Raw genomic sequence first — 24105 nt, 5'->3', positions numbered from 1 at the left:
GAGGCTAAGTGTATTTTCTATTCTCTTGAGAGGGAGAACATAAGGTAGTGTGTCTGAGTAATGTGCCCCTTTTGTTGGAGCCCAGCCTTGTGGGACCCTAGGATCTACTGTGAACTCACCTAAAGCTATTATTTACTTATGTAAGGTGTTCTCTCCAGCCCATTTTTGTGCCTACCCCACCATTCTGAATGGAAAGACAAAGGGACAGATAGTTCTTGATACTAGAAAGAGCCAGGGCTCCATTTCCCAGAACTAGGTGTTAAAGCCTGTACACATGCCCCATGACTCAAAATGAACAGAGGATGCTTGTCAATCCTAGGTACCCCATGATAAGAGCCTTAATCCTCATATCCATAAGGTATGGGTGGCCAGTTCTTTTCTGCCACCTACTGGAATCCTGAAATGTGGGACCTCAGGTCTTAGCAACTATGACCAGATTTTGATATACAGCCAGTATTAAAATTCATTCTACAATTTAAGCTATGTAACAGCTCTCCCTACAAAGTTAAGGCATTTCGGATGATACTTAGTAAGCTAGTACAGAGTTCCTTAGCAAAGACTAAAACAAAACAGGTCAATGTGCTGCCTGGGAAAAAGCACAGGATATGGAGTCAAGAACCACATTCCAAACCAGTTTTAAAATCTTGGGCAAATGAACTTTTTTGGGTGTGTTTCTGCACTAACAGAAGGAGCTGGAGTAGATTTCTAAGGTCCTGCCTGGCTAAATCTATGATCCTATCATCTTGGAAGCTTCCTTTGGCTAAAGCTAGAGCCCTAGATAGGTACCCCACTGAAATCTAAGTTTGAGAAGAAACAGTGAATTGTGATTTGCTCTGTACATGAGACCCTAAAGCACTTCTACCTTCCTACAGTTTGGTATGCTCTCCTCCAGTGCATGAAAGATCTGATTTAATTGTTGCTGTGGCTTCTTCCACTGGATACGGGTAGCATCCCCTCTGTGACTTAAATGGTCTCTAATGGTAGTTGTAGGCAGAAAGTTCATCTCCATGTGGGCAGGCTGGTTCTTAGATGACAGAGAGCCCATCTCCAGGCCTACATTCAAAACCTTCCTCACCAGTGCTTGCCCTTCTCTGGGATTCCTTGTTTCAAGAGACCAAATGGCAGAGGATAATCAAGTGAGGAGAATGGACAATGAGGGAGATGGAATTGGGCAGTAAAAAGAGCTCCATTCTTTCCCATCCTTGTCCTGTCTTTCCCTTCTCCCTTAGTTCTCTAGAGCACCAATAAATAGAGCTGTAGCAGGAATGCACAGTTTGGTGAGGAGCCAGAGATGTAGTTGGGAAAGCCTGAGTGCAAAGGGCATTTGTGGACAGAGTCAGATTTACATACCTGTGGGCTCATTAAAAGGGATGGCCAAAACTGCATGACCTTTCCCGTGAGGTACTGATGGAAGATCTGAGGAGTTTTCTGGATCCTACCTTTCTTTAAAGTAAAATATTCTGTGTTTGTTGGCTCTAGGAAGTGGTTGTTTAACCAAGAGGGGAGGGTCAACGAGGAGAAAAGGAAGGTAGGGAGGCTTATAAAGTTTGGTTTTATTGTTAGATGTGAGTCATTCTAGCAGGAATCAGTCCTGCCACTGGCCTCGCAGATTACTGGCAGCAAAGGTGGCTCTAGCTGTATGGACCAGCTTGGGTTAGAATCTAGAGTACAGTGAGTTCCATCTTCCGAAATGAAGTACAACATATCCAATTCATAGCTGGTGGAACTGGGAGCCACCAAGGGTTGGTTAGAACCTAAGGCACTTTACCAGGGGCTAGAATGCAAAGGTTGAGGGTGTTTTCCCACCAAGTTACCCAGACAAATCTAGACACTGCACAGTTGGAGATAGCACTACCTCCAAGCTAGGGGTAAAGTGTACGTCTTGCACAAGGGAACACCCCGCCTGCTCACTGATAAAACTTTTTGCCAGGGTTGTTGGCATGATCAATTAGTAGTTGGCAAGGGGTGAACTGGTTTCCATAGATTGCCTCATATTTCTTCATCCGGTCCACCAACTTATGAGCACCATACAGATCTGAGAAACGGAAGGGACCTAAAAAGAGAATGGATATCAGATAATGAGGGAAAAGCAAAATGGTTATTTACAACACAACATCATCAATCTTCAAGACATGGACAAACCTCCAAGACATGGTGGGAAGCCAAGGCCAAAGACTGCGCCAATGTCTCCCTCTTCAGGGGAAGCCAGGATACCTTCTTGTAGGCACATGACTGCCTCATTCACAAATCTTGTCAATAATCGGTACTGGATCTCTTCTGGGGTACAGCTGCCAACAGGAAAGGTAATTAGGTTGAGAAATATCCCATTCAAAGGGAATGAAAGATGGATACATACAAGTGAGGGATAATAATTGAATTTAAATTCAGTTCAAACATTTATCATAGGGTTGGTGCTGAACTAGTGTCTTCAGGACCTGAAAATAACTTCAGGGCTTCTGACCCTCGAGGACTTGTTCATAAGTCCTACTTTTGGGACAGTTTGGTGGCTCAGTGGATAGAGAGCCAAATCTAGAGATGGGAGGTCCTGCATTCATATCTGGCCATACATACGTCCTGGCTTGTGTGACCCTGGGTAAGTCACTTAATCCCAACTGCCTAACCCATTCCACTCTTCTGTGTTGGAACTAATACTTAGTATTGATTTTAAGACAAGAAGGTAAGGGTTTGGGGAAAAAAAACCCCAAAACCCACAATCTCTCTTTAGGTCCATCTACTAGGAATAGGAAAACAGAACACAGAGGAGGGCGTCATAAATGCCTAAAACACTATAAAGAATTCTTTGTTGACCAACTGCCAATTACTCACAATATCAATGTAAATGTTGGGTTCTTACCCATAGGAATAGATTAGGGGGACCACTATCTGTTCAGATTCTGGAGCAGAAATCTTACCTTGGCTCTGCAACAGTGGGATGGATTGATACCACAATCTTTTTGAATAATATGGAATCCAAATTAGAATATGTAGAAGTATTTGAAAAGAGAAAAAGTGAAAAACCAGGGGCAACTAGGTGGCTTAGTGGACAGAGAGCCAAGCTTAAAGACAGGAAGTCCTGGGTTCAAATCTGACCTCAGATACTTCCTAGCTATGTGACCCTGGACAAGTCACTTAGCTCCAGTTTCCTAGTCCTCATCACTCTTCTGTCTTAGGAATTGGTACTTAGTATCAATTCCTAAGACAGAAGGTAAGAAAAGATAAAAACTGTAGACAACCATACAATTAGGCACTGGGAGATAGAGAAAAATGATTCTTTTTTCAGATAGAGAAATAAAGTTTCACCTTGGCCACCCCAACTGACTTACACTTCAGCCTGAGCAGACATCTTCATATTTGACAGAATTTCATTCATGGCAGAATTCAAACTCTTGCTCTTCACTCCTTCCTGGTAGACGTAAAAGCCCTTTCCAGACTTGCGACCTAGAGGAAGCATTAAGAAAAAGAATCACTAAATTCTTAGGCCATTACTTGAATCCTTGTTCTACTGGCCTCCCAAGAAGACCAGATGGTAGATGATTCACATTTCTTATGTGCCTATGTGCAAAAAATGTTCTGGGTGCTGAAGAATATATAAAACTAATCTAGCAGGTGACGGAAGGCATACACACAAATAATACAAAAATGACATGCTAAGTATATAAGAAGCATAAAATTTGAATGCTATAGCTAAAGGGTACCTAACTGTTATAGATTCTAATTTTCCATCCTTGAATTTATATCTCTAACAAGGAAAGTCAAAGTCTCCTTTTAGAGAATAGCAGTTAAGGAAGAAAGATCTTAAGATGTTTCCAGAGCTTCATAATACAATAACTAAGAAATGTAGCCTTTAGGATATTTTTAATTATTTTGGATCCTAAAGCAGAGTTGGCCTCTAAGGTACCAAAATTCTCTTCCTGGTTCTGCTGATATTTTGATAACTTGTCCAGAGCAAGCTGCCTATCCGATATGCCTCAGTCTCATCCACTGCACTGAGTCTTTAAGTCCTCTTCTGTATGTTTAGAGACTGTTTTTTCATACCTAGAGATTTTAAGCAAAACTTTAAAGATGCCTCTTCTTCAGCCTGGATTACAGAAGCATTTACAAGTTTATGGTGCAATGTAAATGCCTGCTTATTTTGTACATGGATCAGATGATGGCAAATCAAATATTGATCCAAGTCCCTGAAGGAATAACTGTATAGCATTTTAGTATAGCCAGGTAGACAAAGGCTGATTTTGAGCTACTGCTGAAAGCAACTTCTTATGGAATAATTTTTAGAATTTTACTCAGTCCTTGATTTCACCCTTAACAACCAGTCTATTTCATTTAGGTCTTCTGTAATTCCTTTGTCCTGAGACTCCTTGGGAAACTTCTGGGAGGAGAGCTCTCTTGGGCCACTCACCCAAGAAACCTCTGTTGACCACTTGTCTCAGCAGTTCTATGTTTCCACCTCCAAAGCGTTCCCCAAAGGCTTTGGTCAGCGCTGTTGAAACATGCAGAGCCACATCAATACCAACTTCATCTACAAGTGTGGCAGCACCCACGGGAAAGCCTATATTTGTAGTTAGGCTATCCAACTTCTTAGGTTCAACACCTTCCTGTAAAAGAGAGGAAGGAGACATCATAACAAAGTGCACATTTGAGAGAACAGAAGGCATGAAGCATGTCAGATGCCAAAGCCAGGTCTGATGGGCATGTAAGCCTATGGAGAGGCAAAAAAGTCCAAGCATTGGCTGAAATTCACTGGAGAAGAAAAGAGGCCACAGAAACAATTAGTTAAGTGCCTAGAATATGTTGCTAGGATTGGCTCATCTCACTGGGAAAAGCCTCTGTACTAATCAGGGGAAGAGTTACCTTGGCCAAAGGGTACTGTATGCCCAATTGTCTGTTACTCTGTAGTGGATACAGAGTAATCTTAGAAGCACAACAATTTCTCCTACATTAGGATGTGGATCTCCCATCACCCAGGGCAAATGCAGTTGTGCTAAAAGGTCTGTGAAAGGGAGCTTAAATCCCCCTAGGCCTGTGTCAATACAATAATGTTTAGGATTGGGTTTAAAGTTCTACAGGATGAGGTAAAGAGCAGAATTTATCTCAGAAACGTTTTAACAGGTAACACCAACCTGTAGAATTCGGATGACTTCAGACATCATGGGCGTAAGACATCTGGTGGTATAGAAGCCTGGTCCATCCTGCCAAATGAGAGAATATAAAAACTCAATAGGACCTTGGCAGCTGATATTACTGAAGTATTAAATAACTAACTGTCCCTAAACTGAATAAGTGAGACTAAATGTCCCATCAGGAATCATTTTAAAATTTAAGATGTTCTTTGCTCTTAATCTCAAATCAGCTTTAAAAGGAAATTGCAAAAATAGAGACACTTCCTCTAAGAAGAGCAGGGGCAGTAAGCACTCTTCAGGGGAAGAAGTCACCTTTAGTTTTGCTTCCCAGGCATGGTATTTTGTCAGTTACTCTATCTGACAGATAGCTGAAGGGGCACAGAAGATTATTTTGACAGCCAAGGGGGGAAAAATAATACCAAAGGTTTACGATTCTGACTATTCATATTTACAAAGAAGGCCAGGGTATCATAGTGCAAAGAACTTAGGGCTAAAAGTCAGAAGACCTAGATTCTAATCACATTCTAACACTTACTAGTTGTATGACCTTGGGACATTCTCAACCTCTGAACTCCAGTTTCTTTATCTGCCAAGTGGGGATAATAGCTGCTCTGTCTACCCCAAAGGGTTGTTATGACGATCAAATGAGAAGATGGATGCGAAAGTACTTGGCAAACTATAAAGCGATATATGCATGTAAGGCGTGATTATTCCTGATGATAATAGTAATTATTATTGTTATTTATTGTGAGTCAAAGGGAAGGTTCATAGGATACTTTTTCAGAACATGCAGCTACATAATCCTGTTACCTTAACCACAATGATCACTTTCCCTTGCTTGAGACCAACTGAGACTGCGGAGGCAATTGTGTCCTTGGAAGTTTTTTCTGTTGTAATGATCTCTAGTAGTTGCATCTTGTCCACAGGAGAAAAGTAGTGCATTCCAATGACCTAGCGTGGGGTATAAAAAGCAATAAATACACTGGTGCTTAGGGAAATTAAAATCAATGCCTGAGACAGCTAAAGATGATTAATGTGGCAAATAACTTTGATGTGGAGATGTGTGTTCCTTAGTGAAAATTTTAGTATATTTGCAGAAAGTCTACTGGAATAAAGTATGATCCATTCTCACCCACCTGGAAGCAAAATCTTGCTTCATTAAGGGTCATTTTGTTCTCATCAATAGTTAGAACAGAAGTCCCTTTCGAAGACTAGCACTAGAATTACTCTCAGAGTAAAGTAGTTGGGAGATGTAATAGAGAGGTATTTGATGGAGGTGACTATGTTGTCACATATAACAAGAAACTTTTGAAAAGACAGAAAAAAGGATTTATTCTGAGGAATGTACAAGTAAAAAGATGGGTGGTTCACATGATAAGACAAAGGAGCCAGCTCAAATGTTATATGGGCATTCTGAAGATTTATAGAAAAAGTAAAGATCCATTGCATGTTATATGGATTGCCTGACAAACTTACTGGAAGGACAAGGACAAGAGTCACATGAGATTGGCAGGGATGGATGGATTGTGATCTGCATCAGAGGAAGAAACATCCAACCTGACGAGATCAAAAATCCATTTGAAGATCTAAATAAGGCACAGAGGCTTACTTAAGTTTTGAACTTCAAGCTAACACAGGCATTGGTCATTCCCTTTCCTACTGGAGTCAACTGAAGGAGAGGGTCTATCTGGAAATGGAAACTGTAGGGGCTTCCTTCACCTTAGGGTCAATCCTTACCTACTACAATTGACCAGTGGGATTCTACCTGGAAGACATCATTCACAAAGGGCATTTTCATCTCAGGATCCTCTTGGCTATCCAAAACTTTGGCCCTCCCGGCCTCAATGAAATCAACTGAGGGGGTCAAATAAGGGAAATACTAAAATAAGAGACTTCTTCAAATCCTCCTTCTTACTGGAACCCTGGGGCCCCCCTTTATCCACAAGGTTTTTCCTACTGGGCAATATGCCTGGAAGGCAGTTTCTGTGAATGTTAAGAGCCACAAGATGGAATGTCCCCTCTTTAATCTCTCCTATAAGGGTCCCTTTTCTGACTCCCCAAAATGTACTAGAATACAGATAGTTCTTATTTTTCATAAATTCACGTCACACAAAATCAACTTTATATAAAGAATTGAGAGGAATTTGCATTCCAAAAAACATCCATGTTAACTTTACTGTACAGCTGTGCTCTTTTTCTGCTCCTGCCAGACTTGGCATTTCATTATCTCCTACCTCACCACCAAAATTTTTTTAAAACTCCCAAGTGAAAGCAGAATAGATGCTGGCTAGATTGGAGACCTAGCTTGAGACCTCCAGTGCTGAGAATGGAGACCTTTGCCCCACTCTTTCTACCCACCTACATATTTGTCTTCTGTCCATGTTTAGGTAACATGTGTCTGTCTCTGGATCTTGTGTGTCACCTGTCCTTTCTTGTTTGAATCTGTGTCCAGCTCCCATGTGTTCTTCCTCTCTGTGCTGTCTAGACCCCATCATGTTCCTTCTGTTTTCACTTCTCTGTCCTTAGCCTCTATGTGTTTTTGAATTGTGTGCTGGCTTGCTCTCTCTCCCCCTAGGCATGGGTCCCCTTTCTCCCTCCCCACTCTCCTCCCTTCCCTGTGCTTGTGGGAAAATTCATGTTATGTAAAAATTGCTTCACGTAGAGGTCTACAAAACAGTCCACTTATGTAAAGTGAGAATTGCCTGTAGTCGCTATCTTTAAAAAAATCCCTTCACGCTTAATATCCCTTTCTCATATCATCCATTCATCCTCTTTGTTACTAAACTCCTCATAGAAGAGTCTATACTTGCTGACTTCACTTCATGTCTTACTAGTTAAAAAGGATCTTAGGGATCAGTTATATAGATTCTATCTAGCCTCTCATTTTTAAGAAACTGGGGCCCAAAGTCACACCAGCAGTAAAGGAGAGAGGTGAGATTTGAACCCAAGTACTCTCAATCCAATCTAATGGTCCTTCCATTCTGCTATGTCCCCTCTCCCAACTCAATTCCTTGCAAACTGGATTCCAATCCCACCAGTCCACTAAAATGCTTTTCAAAGGTGAACTCTTAATCGCTTTTATTATTCCCCATGATACAATGGACTTGATTTCTAATGCTGCTTCTGCTACTGCCTTTGTTAGCTATGAGACTTTGTTACTGAACTTCTCTAAGTCTCAGTTTCTTCATCTGTAAAATGAGGATATAATACCTATAGTACCTTTCTCACAGGTTTATTGAGAGGCTTAAATTAGACATGTATGGAAAGCACTTTGAAAATATTAAAATGTCATACAAATTTGTTACTATTATTTTACTATTTGCCCCCAATCCATTAACTACCAAATTGTTAAGTAAATTCTACCTCCATGAAATTTCTCAAATCTGTTTCTTTTGTTTACACACACAACAGCCATTACCCTAGTTTAGGCCTAGATTATTGTAATTACCTCCTAACTGGTCTCTCTAACTTCAGGCTCTCCTCTGTCCAAATCGTCCTTTACACAGCTACCAATCTCTTGAGCTACAGGTCTACATATGCCTTCAGTGATTTCCTCTTGTCTCTAAGATAAAATACAAACTGCTTAACCTAACATTGAATAATTTCTATAATCCAGCTTCAACCTACCTTTCCAGCCTTATTTAAAATCACTCCTTTCACTCAATATTTTGGACAAACTGGAGAGTTATTCTCCAAACTCAATCAGGCAATTTCTGCTTTACACAGGAAATTTCCTATGCCTAGAATGTTCTCTATATCCCTCATCCATAAATATTCCCTAATCTTCCCAGCTAAAGGTCATTTCTCCTCCCTCATACTGTGATCCTCTTACTCAACAGTTCTCAGTATCATTGTTTCTGGTTCCTTTATTTGCTCAGTTTCCTGCTTAGACTTAGCGAAAGTATTTGGAACTTTTGCTTGCTAAATTTGTCTTCCAACAATTATAATTGGAATAATAATAATAATTTTTAACTTTAAGCAAATGCTGGAGAGATAAGAGCCATCTAAGTATGCATAGGACTTGCATAGCCATAGGGACTATTGTTATAAGCCATAAAAGAGGCCCAGACCATAGCCTTCAATAAACCTCACTGGAAAATTAAAGTTATATGTTGGGCTATTCTTTCACTTCCCTTTTGGAGACAGAGGCTTATCATATAACCAACTGTGTTGAAAACATTTGCTACTGAAGACTGGGGAAACAAAGGTAAGAGTTGGGTCACCAATCTACTTTCTGAAAATATGTTCCTCAAATTCCTGGACCAGGGCCAATCAAATAAAATACCAAAGTTACCTTGGCATTCTTGGCCCTCCATTATCTCTATATCTACATCTCTCTGGGTACAAAGGAAAATAAAAAGGATTCTTAGAAAGGATTCAATCCTTGTCCTCAAGGAGCTTAAAGTTTCCTGGGGGGTTAAGATGCAAGTTGAGTACACAAAATAAATGATAAGTACATAAGAAAAGGAGTAAGTGCTATGTAAGGACTTCGAAGTGAAAAGTCATCAACATCTAGGAGAGAGAAGAGGTCAGTATAAAGATCCCTGAAGGGATCATTATTTGAGTTAAGCTTTCAAAGACAGGCAGAGAGTAAAATGGAAGAAAAGGAAGGAGATTAAATGAAATAAAAATATAAACAAATCCATGAAAGCTAGAGTGCAGAGCAGGCAGAGATTACTCATTATAAGATTATTATGATTATATAGTATGAGATGAGGTTAATAAAGTAGGGTGATATGACTGTGAATGTCAAATAAAGGAGTCTGAACTTTACTTGGGAAGCAAGAGGGAGAGTCACTAGAGATCAGAGCAAAAGTATGACATGATGATAAAACCTAGAAGCCAGGGAAGGAGAAGAGGGGAACACAGAGAACTAGCTGGAGATCAGCAGTAATTTGAAGCAAATGGGGAGAGGTTCTAGGGAGAATAGCAATAATCAATTTCCACTGTGTATGTTTATATTTACTAGGTAAACCAATATACAACTAGGGATAGAAAGCCTACCTGCAGGGTAAAGGAAAATAATAGAGTGGATTTGGAGAAGGGCAACAAGGAAGGCAACCTAATTAGATAATTGGGTTTCTACTTGTGGACTGGATATATGTATTGCATCTTTTATATTATGTACTTGTGTCTCATTTTTCCTGTCTGCTAAATAAATTTATCCTTTCAGGAGTGACTGAGAATATAGGGAGTCATTGAGAGACCAGTAGCAAGAAGAAACGTGGTGGAAAGTGGCATCATGGAACAGTAGAAAGAGCAATGATTCTTAAGTTAGGTTAACACTTACTATCTATGTGACTTTGGGTAAATGGACCCCTTATGGCTTGTTTCCTAATCTGTAAAGTGAAGGGGTTGGTTTAATGGCCTTGGAGGTTCCTTCTAGTTGTAGAGCAATGATCCCTAGTATCTAGCAAAGTATTTTGCACATAATATACATTTAGTTTTGTTGAACTGAAGAACTGCTTTTAGGAACAAAGAGAAAGCATGGCTAGGTAACCTTGGTGAGTTTAAATGACCAGGTCCTAATGACCAAGGATAGTGAAAGAATAGGAATATGTGATTACTAAGGTGCTATCAGTGATCTCTGAAAAGTATGGAAGAATGAGAGAAGTGCTACAAGATCAGAAAAGAAGAAATAACCTAATTTATTTAGTCTGGCTATTCATATTTCTTCCAAGGGCTGTTATTTCCTCTCTCCTCTCCTCTCCTCTTCTGTTCCCTCCCTCCTCCCTCCCTCTCTCTTTTGCTCCCTTTCTTCCTCCTCCTCTCTCTCTCTCGCTTTCTCTCTGTCACACACACAAATACAACCTCCAAAACCCTTTTCTAGTAGTGGGGGTAGTAGGAGTTTCCAGTTTCTAGTAGTGGGAGAGAAAATCAATTTTTGAAAGTTAATTTTTAAAAATCTCAAATTTTCAACAAAGGAAAGGAAGCGGTCTACAAACTATAGTGCAATGAAATTGACTGATTCTTGGCAAAATTCCTGAACACATTATTAGAGAAAGGGGTTGAGTCCATTTAACAGGAAAGCACTGAGCAATGCGCCATCATAGCTTCACCTGTTGGTTATGCTAAACTAATTTCCTTTCTTGACAGTAACCAGATTGGCAGACTGGGGAATGTGTAGATGGGTAGATGCAGTATACTTAAGTTTAGGCCTCTTGTGGGAATACTCCTCAGGAAAAGGGAGGCAAATAAACATGATTATCTACATAAAAAAATTCTCCCATTTAATTAAATTCAGGAAGCATTTATAAAGTACTGGGTCTCAGAAACTGTTCAATGTGCTAAGGATACAAAGAAAAACATTCTTGGCCTCAAGAAGCTTATCTTATACTCATATTCATACTTATACTTTCAAATGGAAAAGTGACATAGATATATGCAAGGGAAGCACCCATATTTACACTGCTTTACTCTCTGGCTTTTTAGATTGCTTATCACTCAGTTTAGACTCTAACTCAAGTACTGATACTTTTTCATAACTCAAGCTGTAATAGAGACCATACAACAATAATGTATTTATCTATCATCTACAAAAGTAATATTTCTAGGTAACTAAAGCTAACTCCTTTATGTGCCAAAGTGTTTTCATCTTAATCATGTTTGTTTGGGATTATGTAAAATGCATTCTTGTGCTCACAAACAAGGGGCAGTAGACATTGATTCAGCTATTTCTGGATGACTCAAGAATCATCATTATTTGTTAGAGTTATCCGATCCTACATTAAAATGACCCTAGACTTTATGTCTAATTTGTTTCTTATCTGAATGTGAGTTCTCACATCTCAACTGTTATTGGAATGTTTATCTGTATAGAACTCGGTGTTCAGGGGAGTTATTAAAGTTAGGTATTTAGCTATAGAAGCCAGCTGCAAAGACATGATAATTAAATCCCTATCTCAGGATTGCAGTGAAGACCAAGTAAGAATGTATATAAATTGCTTTGCAAGCCATAAACATATTTGTTGCTTTATATAGCAACTGTATTAGGTAAAATGTTTAACAAACAAAATTGCCTCACATAGATGTTATTTTATCTTTAGCTTGAATCATACATTAAGTTCCTAGTATATGGAGAGCATGTTGCTAGGCTTTACAAGAGACACAAAATAAATAAAACAATTCCCTCAAAACACAACAACAATAATAATAATAATTCATTAGGAGAAGTAAGATTTACATGCAAATAATGACTATAGAACAGAACAATGTACATAGAAAGTTTACAACCAGGTGGCTCAGTGGACAAAGTGTCAGGCCTGGACATACGAGGTCCTGGGTTCAAATGTGGCCTCAGATACTTCGTAGCTATGTGACTCTGAGCAAGTCACTTGACCCCAACTGCCTAGCCCTTATTGCAATTCCACTTTGTAACTGATACTTAGTATAGATTTTAAGATTCCTTTTTTAAAAGAAGAAAGTACACACACAGTGCCTTTTGAGGTCTAGGTGTAAGCCCTTTAGGAAATATTCACACATCATACCTCACTGTTACCAACTAATAATTCCCATCCTTTAGAAAACTCACAATCCCCAAACCACTCATTTTCTAAATCTTTTATAGAAAGCTCTAAGTAGTAAAGTGTTTTCAGTTTTTTTCACAATTTATATTCCTTAAACTTCACAAAATCTAATTAGAAACTTAGGAAGGACAAAACTTACCTTTTCAGGTCTTTTGCTAACTGAAGCAATTTGACCAATTGGGAGAGCTGATGTGTTACTAGCAAAGATACAATGAGAGGGAACCACCTGATGAAACAAAACAAAGGGTATTAAGAATATATATCAATTTCTTTATAAAGAGTCCAATGAAAAACCAATCAAGAAAATTCAATCCAGCCTTTCATTCTATACTGCCCTGACAGGAGTCATTAGTATAAAGTATAATAATCATCATTTTGCCAACTCCATAATATCTTATTATTAAACATGGTTTGTAGGCATTTAGAAAAAATCAGTAGTGATCACTGAAATCAGCCTGGATTCTCTGAGAATGACCGATACCAAACTAATCTTATCCTTTTTTTCTATAACAACTAGAATGGTAAATCAAGGCAATAGTGCCTTAGACAGCATAGTAGATGCTTAATCAATTTTTTTGCTGATTATAATGAAATATCTTGTTTTTAACAACGCATCTAAACATGGACCAGATGATCACAATATTAAATGGAATCATAGCTAGCTGTACCACCAATAAATATTGATTCAAAAGTTTATTTCCTTGGTAACTAACTCCAAAAAATCATCTAAAACTGCATAGGTGGTCTCATGGACTCGGAAAAGGGGGAAAATTTGTAGTCAGTGTGGGGGTGGGGGTGGAGGTGAGAAAATATATACAGTGAAAGAAAGGAAGAGTATGTTCTCTTTAGCACTGGACAGGAAGAACAGTACACACGCTAATGGCCAATTAATGGTTGATGTGAGGAAGAAATCATTTTCCCAAACCAGAGAATAGTGGGGGTCAGGAAACATAGCTAGAGAACTTTATATAACAAAGCAGAAAGGAACACAAGATAAAGAATAAATAGCAGAATTGATGCTGTCAGTTAATAGTTCTGTCAACCCAGAGTCTTCTCTAGTGGAATTTCTGTGTTCTTTGCTTTCCCAGTACTTTCATGTTCAACAAAATCAATGACTTGGATGAAAATGTAATAAGGCATTCTATGAATTTTGAAAATAATCAAAATCTAGGAGGAGCACATAGCATTTTAGGTGATGGAAACAAGCTTAGACATCTGTAGAAATCGAGCTGACTCAAGATTCAAAATGCTCAAAAAGCTAAAATAGGCTGAAAATGAGACAGTGGAATTCAAAAGGTAGAAATGTTAGTGGTTACATTTAAGGTTTAAAAATATCAAGTAGAGTCAAGATTTAGGCATGGTAGTAAGCATTGTGACAAATATCTGATTAAAATCAATTTATCTAGTTCTGTCTGATCTATAATTAGATGACTCCTGTGATCAGATGGAGCCACATCTCTGAATGGCCAAGAGGAAAGATTATATCTATGATGTCCTGTGTGACTAAAGACTGGAAAGGAAGAGAGAATAGTTGGAACCTAAATTTCTAAATAAGACCTTGAAGACAAAAGTTGAAGACAGGAATTAGAAAATGAGAACAAAGACCATCAAAGAGCTTAAGAGCTCTAGTGCAGTGTCCAGGCATATTGCTGCATAGATACTCAAAAGCATGAGGAGCAAGAACAATAAGCCTGAAAATTTTTACTTTATAGCAAGGGTGGAAGACAAGAGTTCAATGCAGTAATCTGCATATTGTGACAGGCCTGACTTTCTATCCACTGAGCCACCTAGCTGACCCTGAGAATATCTTTATCCTGCCCTGCCCCCAAAAGATTCTAATACCTACCAATGCCTCATATCATTGTTCCTTTAAAAAACAGAAACATGCCACCAACAAAGCCTGTTTCAGGCCCCAGATATCCAGACTGTATCTTAGTGTAATAATCAGTCTAGTTAGTAAATAAGAATTTATTAAGATGCTGTTGCATTCCAGGCAGTAGGCTAACCAATGGGGATTAAAAGAAAGGCAAAAGACAGACCTTGCACTAAAGCAGCCCACGTCTAATGTTGGAAACATGAAAATAACTATGTACAAACAAACTGTATAATACAGAATAAATTGGAGACAATCAATAGGGGGGAAATTCTAGCTAGCATTAAGGGGGATCAAGAAAGGAAGATGGAATTTTAGATTAGTTTGAAGGAAACCAGGGAAGGTAGAGGTGCAGATGAGGAGAGTGAGTATTCCAGGCATGGGAACAGCCAGTGAAAATACATAGAATCTGGAGATATGTGAGGAATAGCAAGGTGGCCAGAGTATGTGGTGGAAAGTAAGATTGAAAAGGTATTTTAAAGACCAGCAGAAAAAGAGGAAAGCTAATCAAATTAACTCACGAAATCATATAACCTCAGCATTCTAGGGACTCCAGAGATCACACAGTCCAAACTCATTCTACCAAAAGTATGAATCTCCTCTACAACAATCCCAATAAGTGGTCATCTAGAATCTACCTGAAGAATTCTAGTGGTTTCTGCTCCTTCCCATGGCAATCTATTCCATTTTTGTACAATTCTAGCTGTTAATAAGTTCTGCTTTCTACTGAATCAAGATCTACCTATGCAAATTGGTGCTCCATGGTCCTAGTTCATTCTCCATTTCCTTATGAGCAATTCTTTCACAAATTCTGGTTTCCACTACCCTTTCATTTTTCAGAATGTCACAAATGACTTCAACACTACCAAGACCAAAAAAGCATTTCTTCATTTCAGTCTTATACACTTTCTCAAAGTTTCTAACACCATATTCTCCCTTGGTTCAGTTTTCAGGGCATTGAACTTTCTGGTTATCTTCTTTAGATACCACTCAGAACTTAATGGGAGTGGAGGAGAGAGAGAGAGAGAGGATGCTACCAGGGAAAACAAGAAGACAAGGAAGAGATCAAGAGGAGTCCTCAAGAATCTATCCCTGGTCCTCTTTTCTTCTTTAAGGATTCTGTTAACATTATCCATGCACTCAGTTTAAACTGTCATTTATAGACAATATAAAAAACCTCCTAACTTTCCTTGAACTTTATTCAAGACAATCTAGACATGAAAATCTCAACAGAAACACAAACTAAGGCTTTTCATCTTCAGCCCATGACTGCTCCCCATCAAAGTCATGTCTTTTAAAACAAAATACTGAGAATAATTTCTGATTAATTGCTATTTTTAGTAGGTAAGAAATTTCTGTCCTATATATAGCTTACATGTAATTTCAGTCCAGTCTATATGGTTCTTTATATAGCTTTTTGCCAAATTTTGCCACTTTTTTGTTCCACAGCATTTCCTGAATCCACCCACCCAATTCTATAGACTTCTGGGTTCTTACCAGGACTAAAGGAATATCTTCCTTTTCCAGATCCCATCTCCTTTAATATATCTTCAACAATGATGACAAAGCTGTTCTCAACAAACAATGGCTTCAACCATGTTGCTATCTTCTTTAGTGATTTACAGTGATCATCTATTACATTTATGAACCAAGAATGACCCAATATTTCCACGGAATTAGTAGATTAATGTCTGAGAAATCTGCTTAAATTGTTCTCATCTACTTTGTATGTTGCACAGCACTGAGGAAGCACAGTTGATTTTTAGTCACCTAAGAATCTCAAAATTTGTGCCTGTGTTATGAGGCTTGCTCCTTGAATGAGTGAATTTTCCCTTGAACAAGAAAAAAGGTGGGATTTTATGATGAAGTATGCATAATGGATAAACAGACTTTTTTCCTCTTTCAAGACTTAGAACTACACTGTACATACATAAGACAGATTGTTTTACTTGAAACCGCTACTTAAAAAGCTTGCTCTTGAATAATTTTGTTAAAACATTGGAATTTCCCAGAATCCCTTTCTACCAAGTAAGAGTTAGGGCTTTTGAATCCTACAACATACTATACCAAGGTACCTTAAAGAGAAGGCTGATAACTTACTGATTCAACTTCCTTCAGAACTGCATGCTTAAGCTGGATGTCTTCAAAAACGGCTTCAATTACCATGTCAGCCTTTTCAAATCCCTGATAATCAAGCTGCCCAGTCATGTTGCTGTAAATGGAATCCCTTTCAAATGATGATAGGGCCTTCTTCTTCACTTTATCATCCAACCTGAGAAAAATATTGCCAGTCAGAGTGCTACACAGAAACTGCATCAATTACAGGAGAGCCCAAGTGCTTTTTGTGAAAGGAAACTGGCATAGTACTAAAACAGCAGAATGAGAAAAAGCTTTTTGAGGCTCTAGTATTCCTAATTGCTATTTACACTAAAAAAAAAAAAAGTATAATTTTATTAAGAGGAAGGTGGGTTATAGAATCTGACGCTTGATATATCCTTTTATGTTATTCTTTAATTCAACATTTCCATAAAATTAATCAGAGAACAGTTTTGGGCTTGAGGAAACCTGGAAATGTAGGCTAAGGGAATGGAATGTCCCTGGAATAAAGGTTATAGGAAAACTTTGGTGCCAGGGAAAAGTCATTCTATTTTTGTAATAATTATAATACCTAACATTTCTAAGTGCTTTAATGTTTGCAAAATACTTTACATCCATTATATTATTTGATACTTAAAATAACCTTGTGAGGTAGGTGCTTTAATGACTTCCATTTTACAGAGGAATAAACAGAAGCTGACAGAGGCTAAGTATCTGTGCCTAGGGCCACAGAGTTTATATTTGAATTCAGGTCTTCCTGATTCCACTGCTGTATTCACTCTGTCATCTCACCAGCCTTCAAATAATCACTGTTTATTTATATATATGTGCATATATATATACATATACACGCATATCTTCTTTAGACTTACCCTTTGAAAATTTGCTGCTGTCCTCTTCCTAACCCTGCTATTGAAGTATCTTTGAGTATAGTCTTTAGCCCTTTATCCACAGAGACTTGGGCAATGCCAGCTCCCATAAGACCAGCTCCAAGAACACATAGTTGCCTAAGACAAGAAGATAGGAATTTGAATTGCCAACCTTAATTTTTGCTTATTTCAAATATAATTCATAAGATCTTATATCTTAGCTATAAAGCAAGCAGGGAGCTAATTAAAGCAGGAACATAAACAATTTATATATTCATACAATAAAGTTTATACCTATAAGTATACTTTTGATAACTGGCAAACTTACATTTAAGATTTTTACTTAAATTAGTAAATCCTAAAAGATAAACATGAAATGCAGATGTTAGAACTCTTCTATGCAAGAAAAATGATTTCAATTCTGATAAATCAAAAAAATATGGATTTTCATTGCACGCAACATGAGAAACTTTGTTTAAAAATAAACAAGTGGCTAGCACTGCTTATTATACTTATTCAGTGTTTGGTTTAAGTTTAGTGTTCTTTTTGCTCATATTATCTTAGTAACTGTAAATTCTGATTTTCTGGTTCAGCTTCCTTCACTCTGTATCGGTTTTTCCCCTCTTTTGGTTCAGTCCTTTAATACACCCCCTCTAGCAGGAAGCTCTTCTGTGTGTATGCTCTCTGATCCACCTGCTTTTCATCTCTTTGTCTTCTTTGGTGACATTTCTATGTATATTTCTAATATAACACTGGAGGTTAAGAGAAAAGAGTTCAAACCTGATGGATTTCAATGTCATAGATAATGAAATCATTAGCAGGTCTGTTCCATTTTTCATCTACTTGATGTTCTCTCTCTAGTTATATCTAGAAATGATCTAAGGATAATATGGCTTAACTGGATCTCTTGCCCAAAGTTCTTTAAATTTGTTTTTATCTTACTAGCTTTGGGCATTTTATTAGGCACACCTCATCTTCTAACATTCTACTCTATAATTTTTCTCAAATGAATTTGTAGCTCAAATTGGGATTGTACTTGGATGCCATTTCTTTCTTCTTGACTGGATCAAATGTTTACTAGCTGAGATGGTTTCTAGGTTTAACTGGCTTTATTGTGGTAATTAATTACTTTATATCAGTCAAACTTTGATAGGAAACAATGGAAATTAATGGTGGTCTTTCCTTTAAAATTCATTTTTAGCATTAACATCTGTTAATAAATCAGGTAGGAGCAATAATGGTGTCTTTTCATTTTTGTCCTTTGTATTTAGCCATTTTGACTTTTTTTTTTTAACAGAATGGACGGATAAAAATAGTAATTTAGAAAATTAATCCCACGTCTATTGAGATAGAATCAATTTTAGATTTTGTAATGTTGCTTGATGTTTACCACATATTTTGCCCTTTAAATCTTAGAAAAAATTGTCTGTAACATGTAGGCAGAAGGATTCCACAAAAGATTGATCTCTTTCATTTTTAAATTCTGAGCAATATTTTTACTGTTTCCCCATCTAAAGTCCACCTTCAACACTTTGGCCACCGAATATCAATGTATATGCTAAATAATATCTGCAACAGAATAGCAGATAAACTGCAAATTACAATTACTTTCATGATGCTTTTTTGCTTAAGCTCATCATGAACAACACAAAGTAATAAACACAAGAATTCCATGAAGTTATGTTTCTTGCTGTCTTTGGATCCACAATAAAACTAACCACCAAGTCTATCTATTTCCCCAAGCCGAAGTGATGAGCCATTTTTCCATTCAGCTATAATATTTTTTTATCTGCTTTCTGGTTTCACCAGCCACACCAGAGCAAAGGAGAGATATCTGTATCCGGCAAATGTAAGCTGAAACGAGGCCCAGGCTTAACTACCAAGCAGAAGTTGGTAGTGTTCACATGATTAGGTCATCTAGTCTAATTCCCCTCATTTTCTGTAAAAGGAAACTAAGCCAAGGAGAGGTTAAATCACTTGCCCAAGCTCACACCAGCAAGTACCAAAGTTTTAACACAAATCCATATGACTAGCTCCCTCCATTCCCCAATATTTCATCCTTCTCTACTGACCAGCCTCTCAGATGAAGAACAGAACAAATCCTGCTCAACTATCTCTGCTACATCCCTGAAAGACTGTGCTTTTCTCATCTATCATCCACAATTATCCCTATGGGCTTCTCCAATTTCTCTATTTAATTAATTAGAAGTCATTCAGGAGAAAACTGTCTCCTCCCTCATGTTTTCTCATTTCCATCCCTCTCAACCAAATCTCATTCATGTCCCATTCTAACCCTGCCCATCACTTATACTGTGCATTCTGGAACCTGTTTAATAGTGAACAAACTCTCCTTTGCCCTGGACCTCTTTCTTTCACATTCTATCCATTTTTTAAATTTAAGATATCTAATTCTCCTTTGGGAACATTTCATCTTCTGGTTACCTTATAAAGCACTAGTTGAACCTTCTTTAATCACCCTGATCACCCATTGCACTGGGCCTGGAAGTAGAAGTGAAATACTTACTGTTACTTTCAGATTCTCCCTTTGTTGCTTTACCTAGTAACATTTTCTCTTTTGAAAACCAAATATTTAAAATCTTCTACCCAATTAATATTATTTTATCTATAGTATTCCAACCCTCAAGTCATTATGTCTTTTTTCTCATGTAGTTCAACATCTGGATCATCATCTTCCTTTCCTCTTCTCTCAGGAGGCCTTAATATTTATGTAGATGATCTCTTATACTCCCTAATCTCCTAATTCCTCCAACTCCTATAAATCCCACAAACTACTCCTCAACTCCACATCAGCAACACATTGGGATGATCACACATATCTTGCCATTAGACAAAGTATTTCTCTATTTAAAAACTGGCATTTCCCCCATCTATTTGATCATAGCCTCTCCCAAGACAACCCAATAATTAGCCACTTCAACTCTATTCTATTCACTACTCTTGAATCCCTTGCCTCTATGTTTTCTTTAAAATTAAAATTAATTTATTTGTTACATGAACTTAGAAGGGGCTACATTATATATTTTCACTAAGCTCTAATCAAAATCTAGCATTTCTTTCAATTATTATTTTTTCAAAAAATTATTCAGAGAAGGAGTTCACAGGTTTCAGAAAGCAAAAGAAATCCATGACATAGAAAAATCAAGAACCCTGCCTCTATATTCACTCTAGCTACCCTTCAGCTCTCACAGGTTTAACTAGCCATCTCTATGCTAATGACTCCTGAGTTCCATATCACCAACTGTCTATTGAGTAATTTAAACTGGATGTCTCAGAGATGTCTTAAATGGATTATGTCTAAAACTGAACTCATTATCTTTTCCTTTAAACTATCCTCTTTTGCTGTCATCAAAGACACCAACATCCTTTGAATGTATCAAGTTTATCTCAGTATAATCCTGGAGTCTTCATTCTCCTTCACCCTTCATAACCAAAGAGCTGCCAAATATTGTTGTTTTTAACTTCACAATATCATTTGCATTTGACCTCTTCTCTCTATTTATAAAGCTACTACCTTAGTTTAGGAACTTATCACCTTTTGTCTAGATTACTGCAAAAAACTCGGAATTGGTCTCTCTGTCTCTAATTTCTCACCATTCCTGTTCATTCTACATATCTCTGCCAGAGTAATTTTCCTTAAACCCAAATTTGACCATGTTATTCCCCTCTAATCAATCAACTCTCATAGTGCCCTACTGCTTCCAGAATGAAATATAAACACCTCTTTTTGGCTTTTAACACCTTTCAGAGCTTGGCACCACCTACATTTTTAGCCTTACTAGAAGGAAATAACAGGACATGAAGATCATGCTTCCAGCTCTGGCTCCAGGAGCATGGAGTTTATTATATGTATTTCAAGACTCATTTCACACAAAAGAACCCCCCCAAAAAAAACTTTGCAGATGTACAGAAGTTACAAATTATGTCACATCAAAACACAAAACATTGGCTTCAGAATAGACCAAGGCCAAGGCCGAATTTTGACTAGGTTCTTATCAGAAAGCCAAGTCAGGGAATATTTTCTTAGGGTTGAATTGCCCCTGCTAAAGTTTTGGCCTTGGCTGTAGCTGCATTCCTGGGCAAAGGGGAACAGTGTTAATCCTTTAAATTAAGGTTTGCTAGGAACTTAAAGCTTTTCAATAAGGCCACAATACTTTTCAACAAGAAATCACAAGGATCACAAAAGGGGTCAAAAAAGGAGTCTCAGATTTTTATCTATTCTCTTATTGGCTTCCCACACTAAAGAGCTTTAAAAACTGCAGGGACAATTACCAAAATCATTTCTCAGTTAATAAGAAAGCTTGTTTGCATTTGGTTCTCAGGCAGAATACAAATTCTCAACATTTTAGCAGAAACAGGTAGCTATGAAGCTTAAATATCAATAAGTCACACTTCTGGCTTTCTGAAAGAGTTTTCTCTGGAAGCTCAGATCCAGGGGGCTACAGGATTTAAAGTTAGAAGGCACCTCTGAAATGTCATCTTATCTAACCTACTTATTTTACATATGAGGGAATTCAAGCCCAGAAGAGGTCATGGCAAGTAGCAAAGTTCTGATCCAAACTTGGGACCTATGACTCTAAATCAAGTAGTCTTTGTACTATACTATACTGTCTTTCCAAACCAGAACAAAATAGAACACTAATATTTTGTCATATTCCTATATCACAGTTTGTTTCGTCATTCTCTAATCTGTGAGATTCTATTTTGTTATATAATGAGACTTTTCTTTTTATCACTGAGCACTCAGGGAATATATCTCTAATAGTGGAGTCTCTTGGTATGGATGTTTTAAGTCACTTTCTCAGCATAGTTTCAAATTGCTTTCCAGAATTGTTATACCATTTTATGACTGAAAAGGAACTAAATGTTACAGAATAGGTTAGGGAAAAAATCTTATGTGTGACAAGAATATGTAGTATAAATATAAATACTGATCTCTTTACATGACACAAGATTTTTTTTGGTGCTGTAAATATTATTGACTACTGAGCATAATGGAAAGACTGAATTTTTGCATGGATTAAAGTTATATATCTTATTTTGAAGCAGACCCTCTTTGCTAGGATCTTTATATATATATATGTTCCATAAATGTTAGCTTGATGTTCTTCTTTAGAGTATATGATAGCAGACCAGAGGATTAGAGGGCAAGACATTTGGGAAGCACAGAACTGAATGGCTAAGAAGAAAACAAGCATAGAAAAAATGCATTAATTTTAGATTATGAGAGAATTTGAATTCAACACTAGAAAGTCAAAGAGATTTTTAAATTTTTTGTTTTGTTTTAAATGGGACATAAAGAGGATCAATTCATTAAACAAAACATATGTGTGAATGTGTATATATGTACAAATACACCATGTTTAAGTATGTACATATATGTATGGCATAGGGAGGAAAAATGGAAGGCCTAGGTCAGCACTGGTGAAGGTTTTCAAGTTTGCGTGCTCAGACTGCACATTTCAAGCTGTTTGTGAGGACCCCCCCCCCCCATTATCCCATAGAGTGGAGGGAGGAAGTGCTTGCTTTGGGTGGCAGGCGAGAGGGTCAGGGATATGCAAAAGCTGTCCTTGGGTACTGGGAAGAGAGGGAATGGAGCAGCTCCCTGAGTGTTGGCTCTGCACACATGCCAATACTTTGCCAATGCTGGCCTATGTCATATTTTTCACAGATTTCTATATTAAGTAATACCATAGATAAGGAAAGGGCTCTGCAGAATTAACAAGAATGGTATGAAAAACAGCAATAACAAAAAACAACAAAGAATAGTAATTTAAAAGTCAATAGTATTGGCTCCAAGGCAGAAGGTAAGGGTTTAAAAAAAAAAAAAGTCAATAGTCTTATCAAGAGCAAAGGAAAAAGGAAAAAAAAAAACATTAAAAACCAAGAATTCACTACAGAAAAATTGTCTGTCCCCAGAAAATTTTGTGTTTTTTGCCAGCTTAAGGTTTGACTCACGTAACAGCCTTCTGTGGAGTTCCAAACTTATTCTTCTTGCAAAGAACCTGACCATGGTAGAGACCAACTAAAGCCTTAGATTCTTTGGTCATCGCAAGTTCACCAAATTTCTGAAAAGTGAAGGAAATCAAATAAAGTAATACGTTTAGGAAACAGATTCTGTTGATCAGAAGTGATTTTTTCTTTTATTTGGTTACAATGAATTATATACTATTAGTTCTTAACCTTTTGAATTAATGCCATGGGCCTCTATGATAAGAGTTGTACTATTAGCTATTTGTTGAATTCTAAAATATAAATCCACATAAAAGCATCATTGAATTCATAGTAACTTTGTGCTATCTTCTGTGTCTCAACTGGGAGGCAGTATGAAATAGGGATAGATTAGGACTTGGTTACTATGACCTAGGTTTGAGTTTCAGTGCCTCTAAGTGCCAACTAAGAAAAACTAAAATGTACAGAATATTTGTTCCTTTGTATTTATTTGTAGATGAAATTTCCCAGACCAAGGAAATTACAGGTTCAAATAATCCAAAATGTCAATGCATGATGCACAAGGAATCTTACTTAGAATACCAGTAATAACACTATGGCCTACAGGGTTTCTTATCAAACAAGTTGGGAACTGCTATTTTATACAATGA

General features: G+C 37.5%; 1 protein-coding gene across 1 annotated transcript in view; it reads right to left on the bottom strand.

Annotated features, from left to right (window-relative positions):
* Positions 1 to 1533: 1533 nt before the first annotated feature.
* HADHA (hydroxyacyl-CoA dehydrogenase trifunctional multienzyme complex subunit alpha) overlaps positions 1534 to 24105 on the bottom strand; it is a 59106-nt gene continuing 36534 nt past the window's right edge. The window contains exons 11-20 of the mRNA XM_044663752.1: positions 23462 to 23571; positions 17489 to 17623; positions 16620 to 16791; positions 12786 to 12872; positions 5931 to 6071; positions 5121 to 5189; positions 4400 to 4595; positions 3324 to 3438; positions 2143 to 2288; positions 1534 to 2053 (exon numbers count right to left, since the gene is read on the bottom strand). Coding sequence (XP_044519687.1) covers positions 1908 to 2053; positions 2143 to 2288; positions 3324 to 3438; positions 4400 to 4595; positions 5121 to 5189; positions 5931 to 6071; positions 12786 to 12872; positions 16620 to 16791; positions 17489 to 17623; positions 23462 to 23571 — 1317 coding nt within the window. The 3' untranslated portion in view covers positions 1534 to 1907. The remainder of the gene's footprint in view (positions 2054 to 2142; positions 2289 to 3323; positions 3439 to 4399; positions 4596 to 5120; positions 5190 to 5930; positions 6072 to 12785; positions 12873 to 16619; positions 16792 to 17488; positions 17624 to 23461; positions 23572 to 24105) is intronic.

This window comes from Gracilinanus agilis, chromosome 2 (genome assembly GCF_016433145.1).
Source record: "Gracilinanus agilis isolate LMUSP501 chromosome 2, AgileGrace, whole genome shotgun sequence".
Taxonomy (NCBI): Eukaryota; Metazoa; Chordata; class Mammalia; order Didelphimorphia; family Didelphidae; genus Gracilinanus; species Gracilinanus agilis.
The sequence above is the reverse complement of the archived record's forward strand: the minus strand, read 5'-3'. Positions and strand labels throughout refer to the sequence as shown.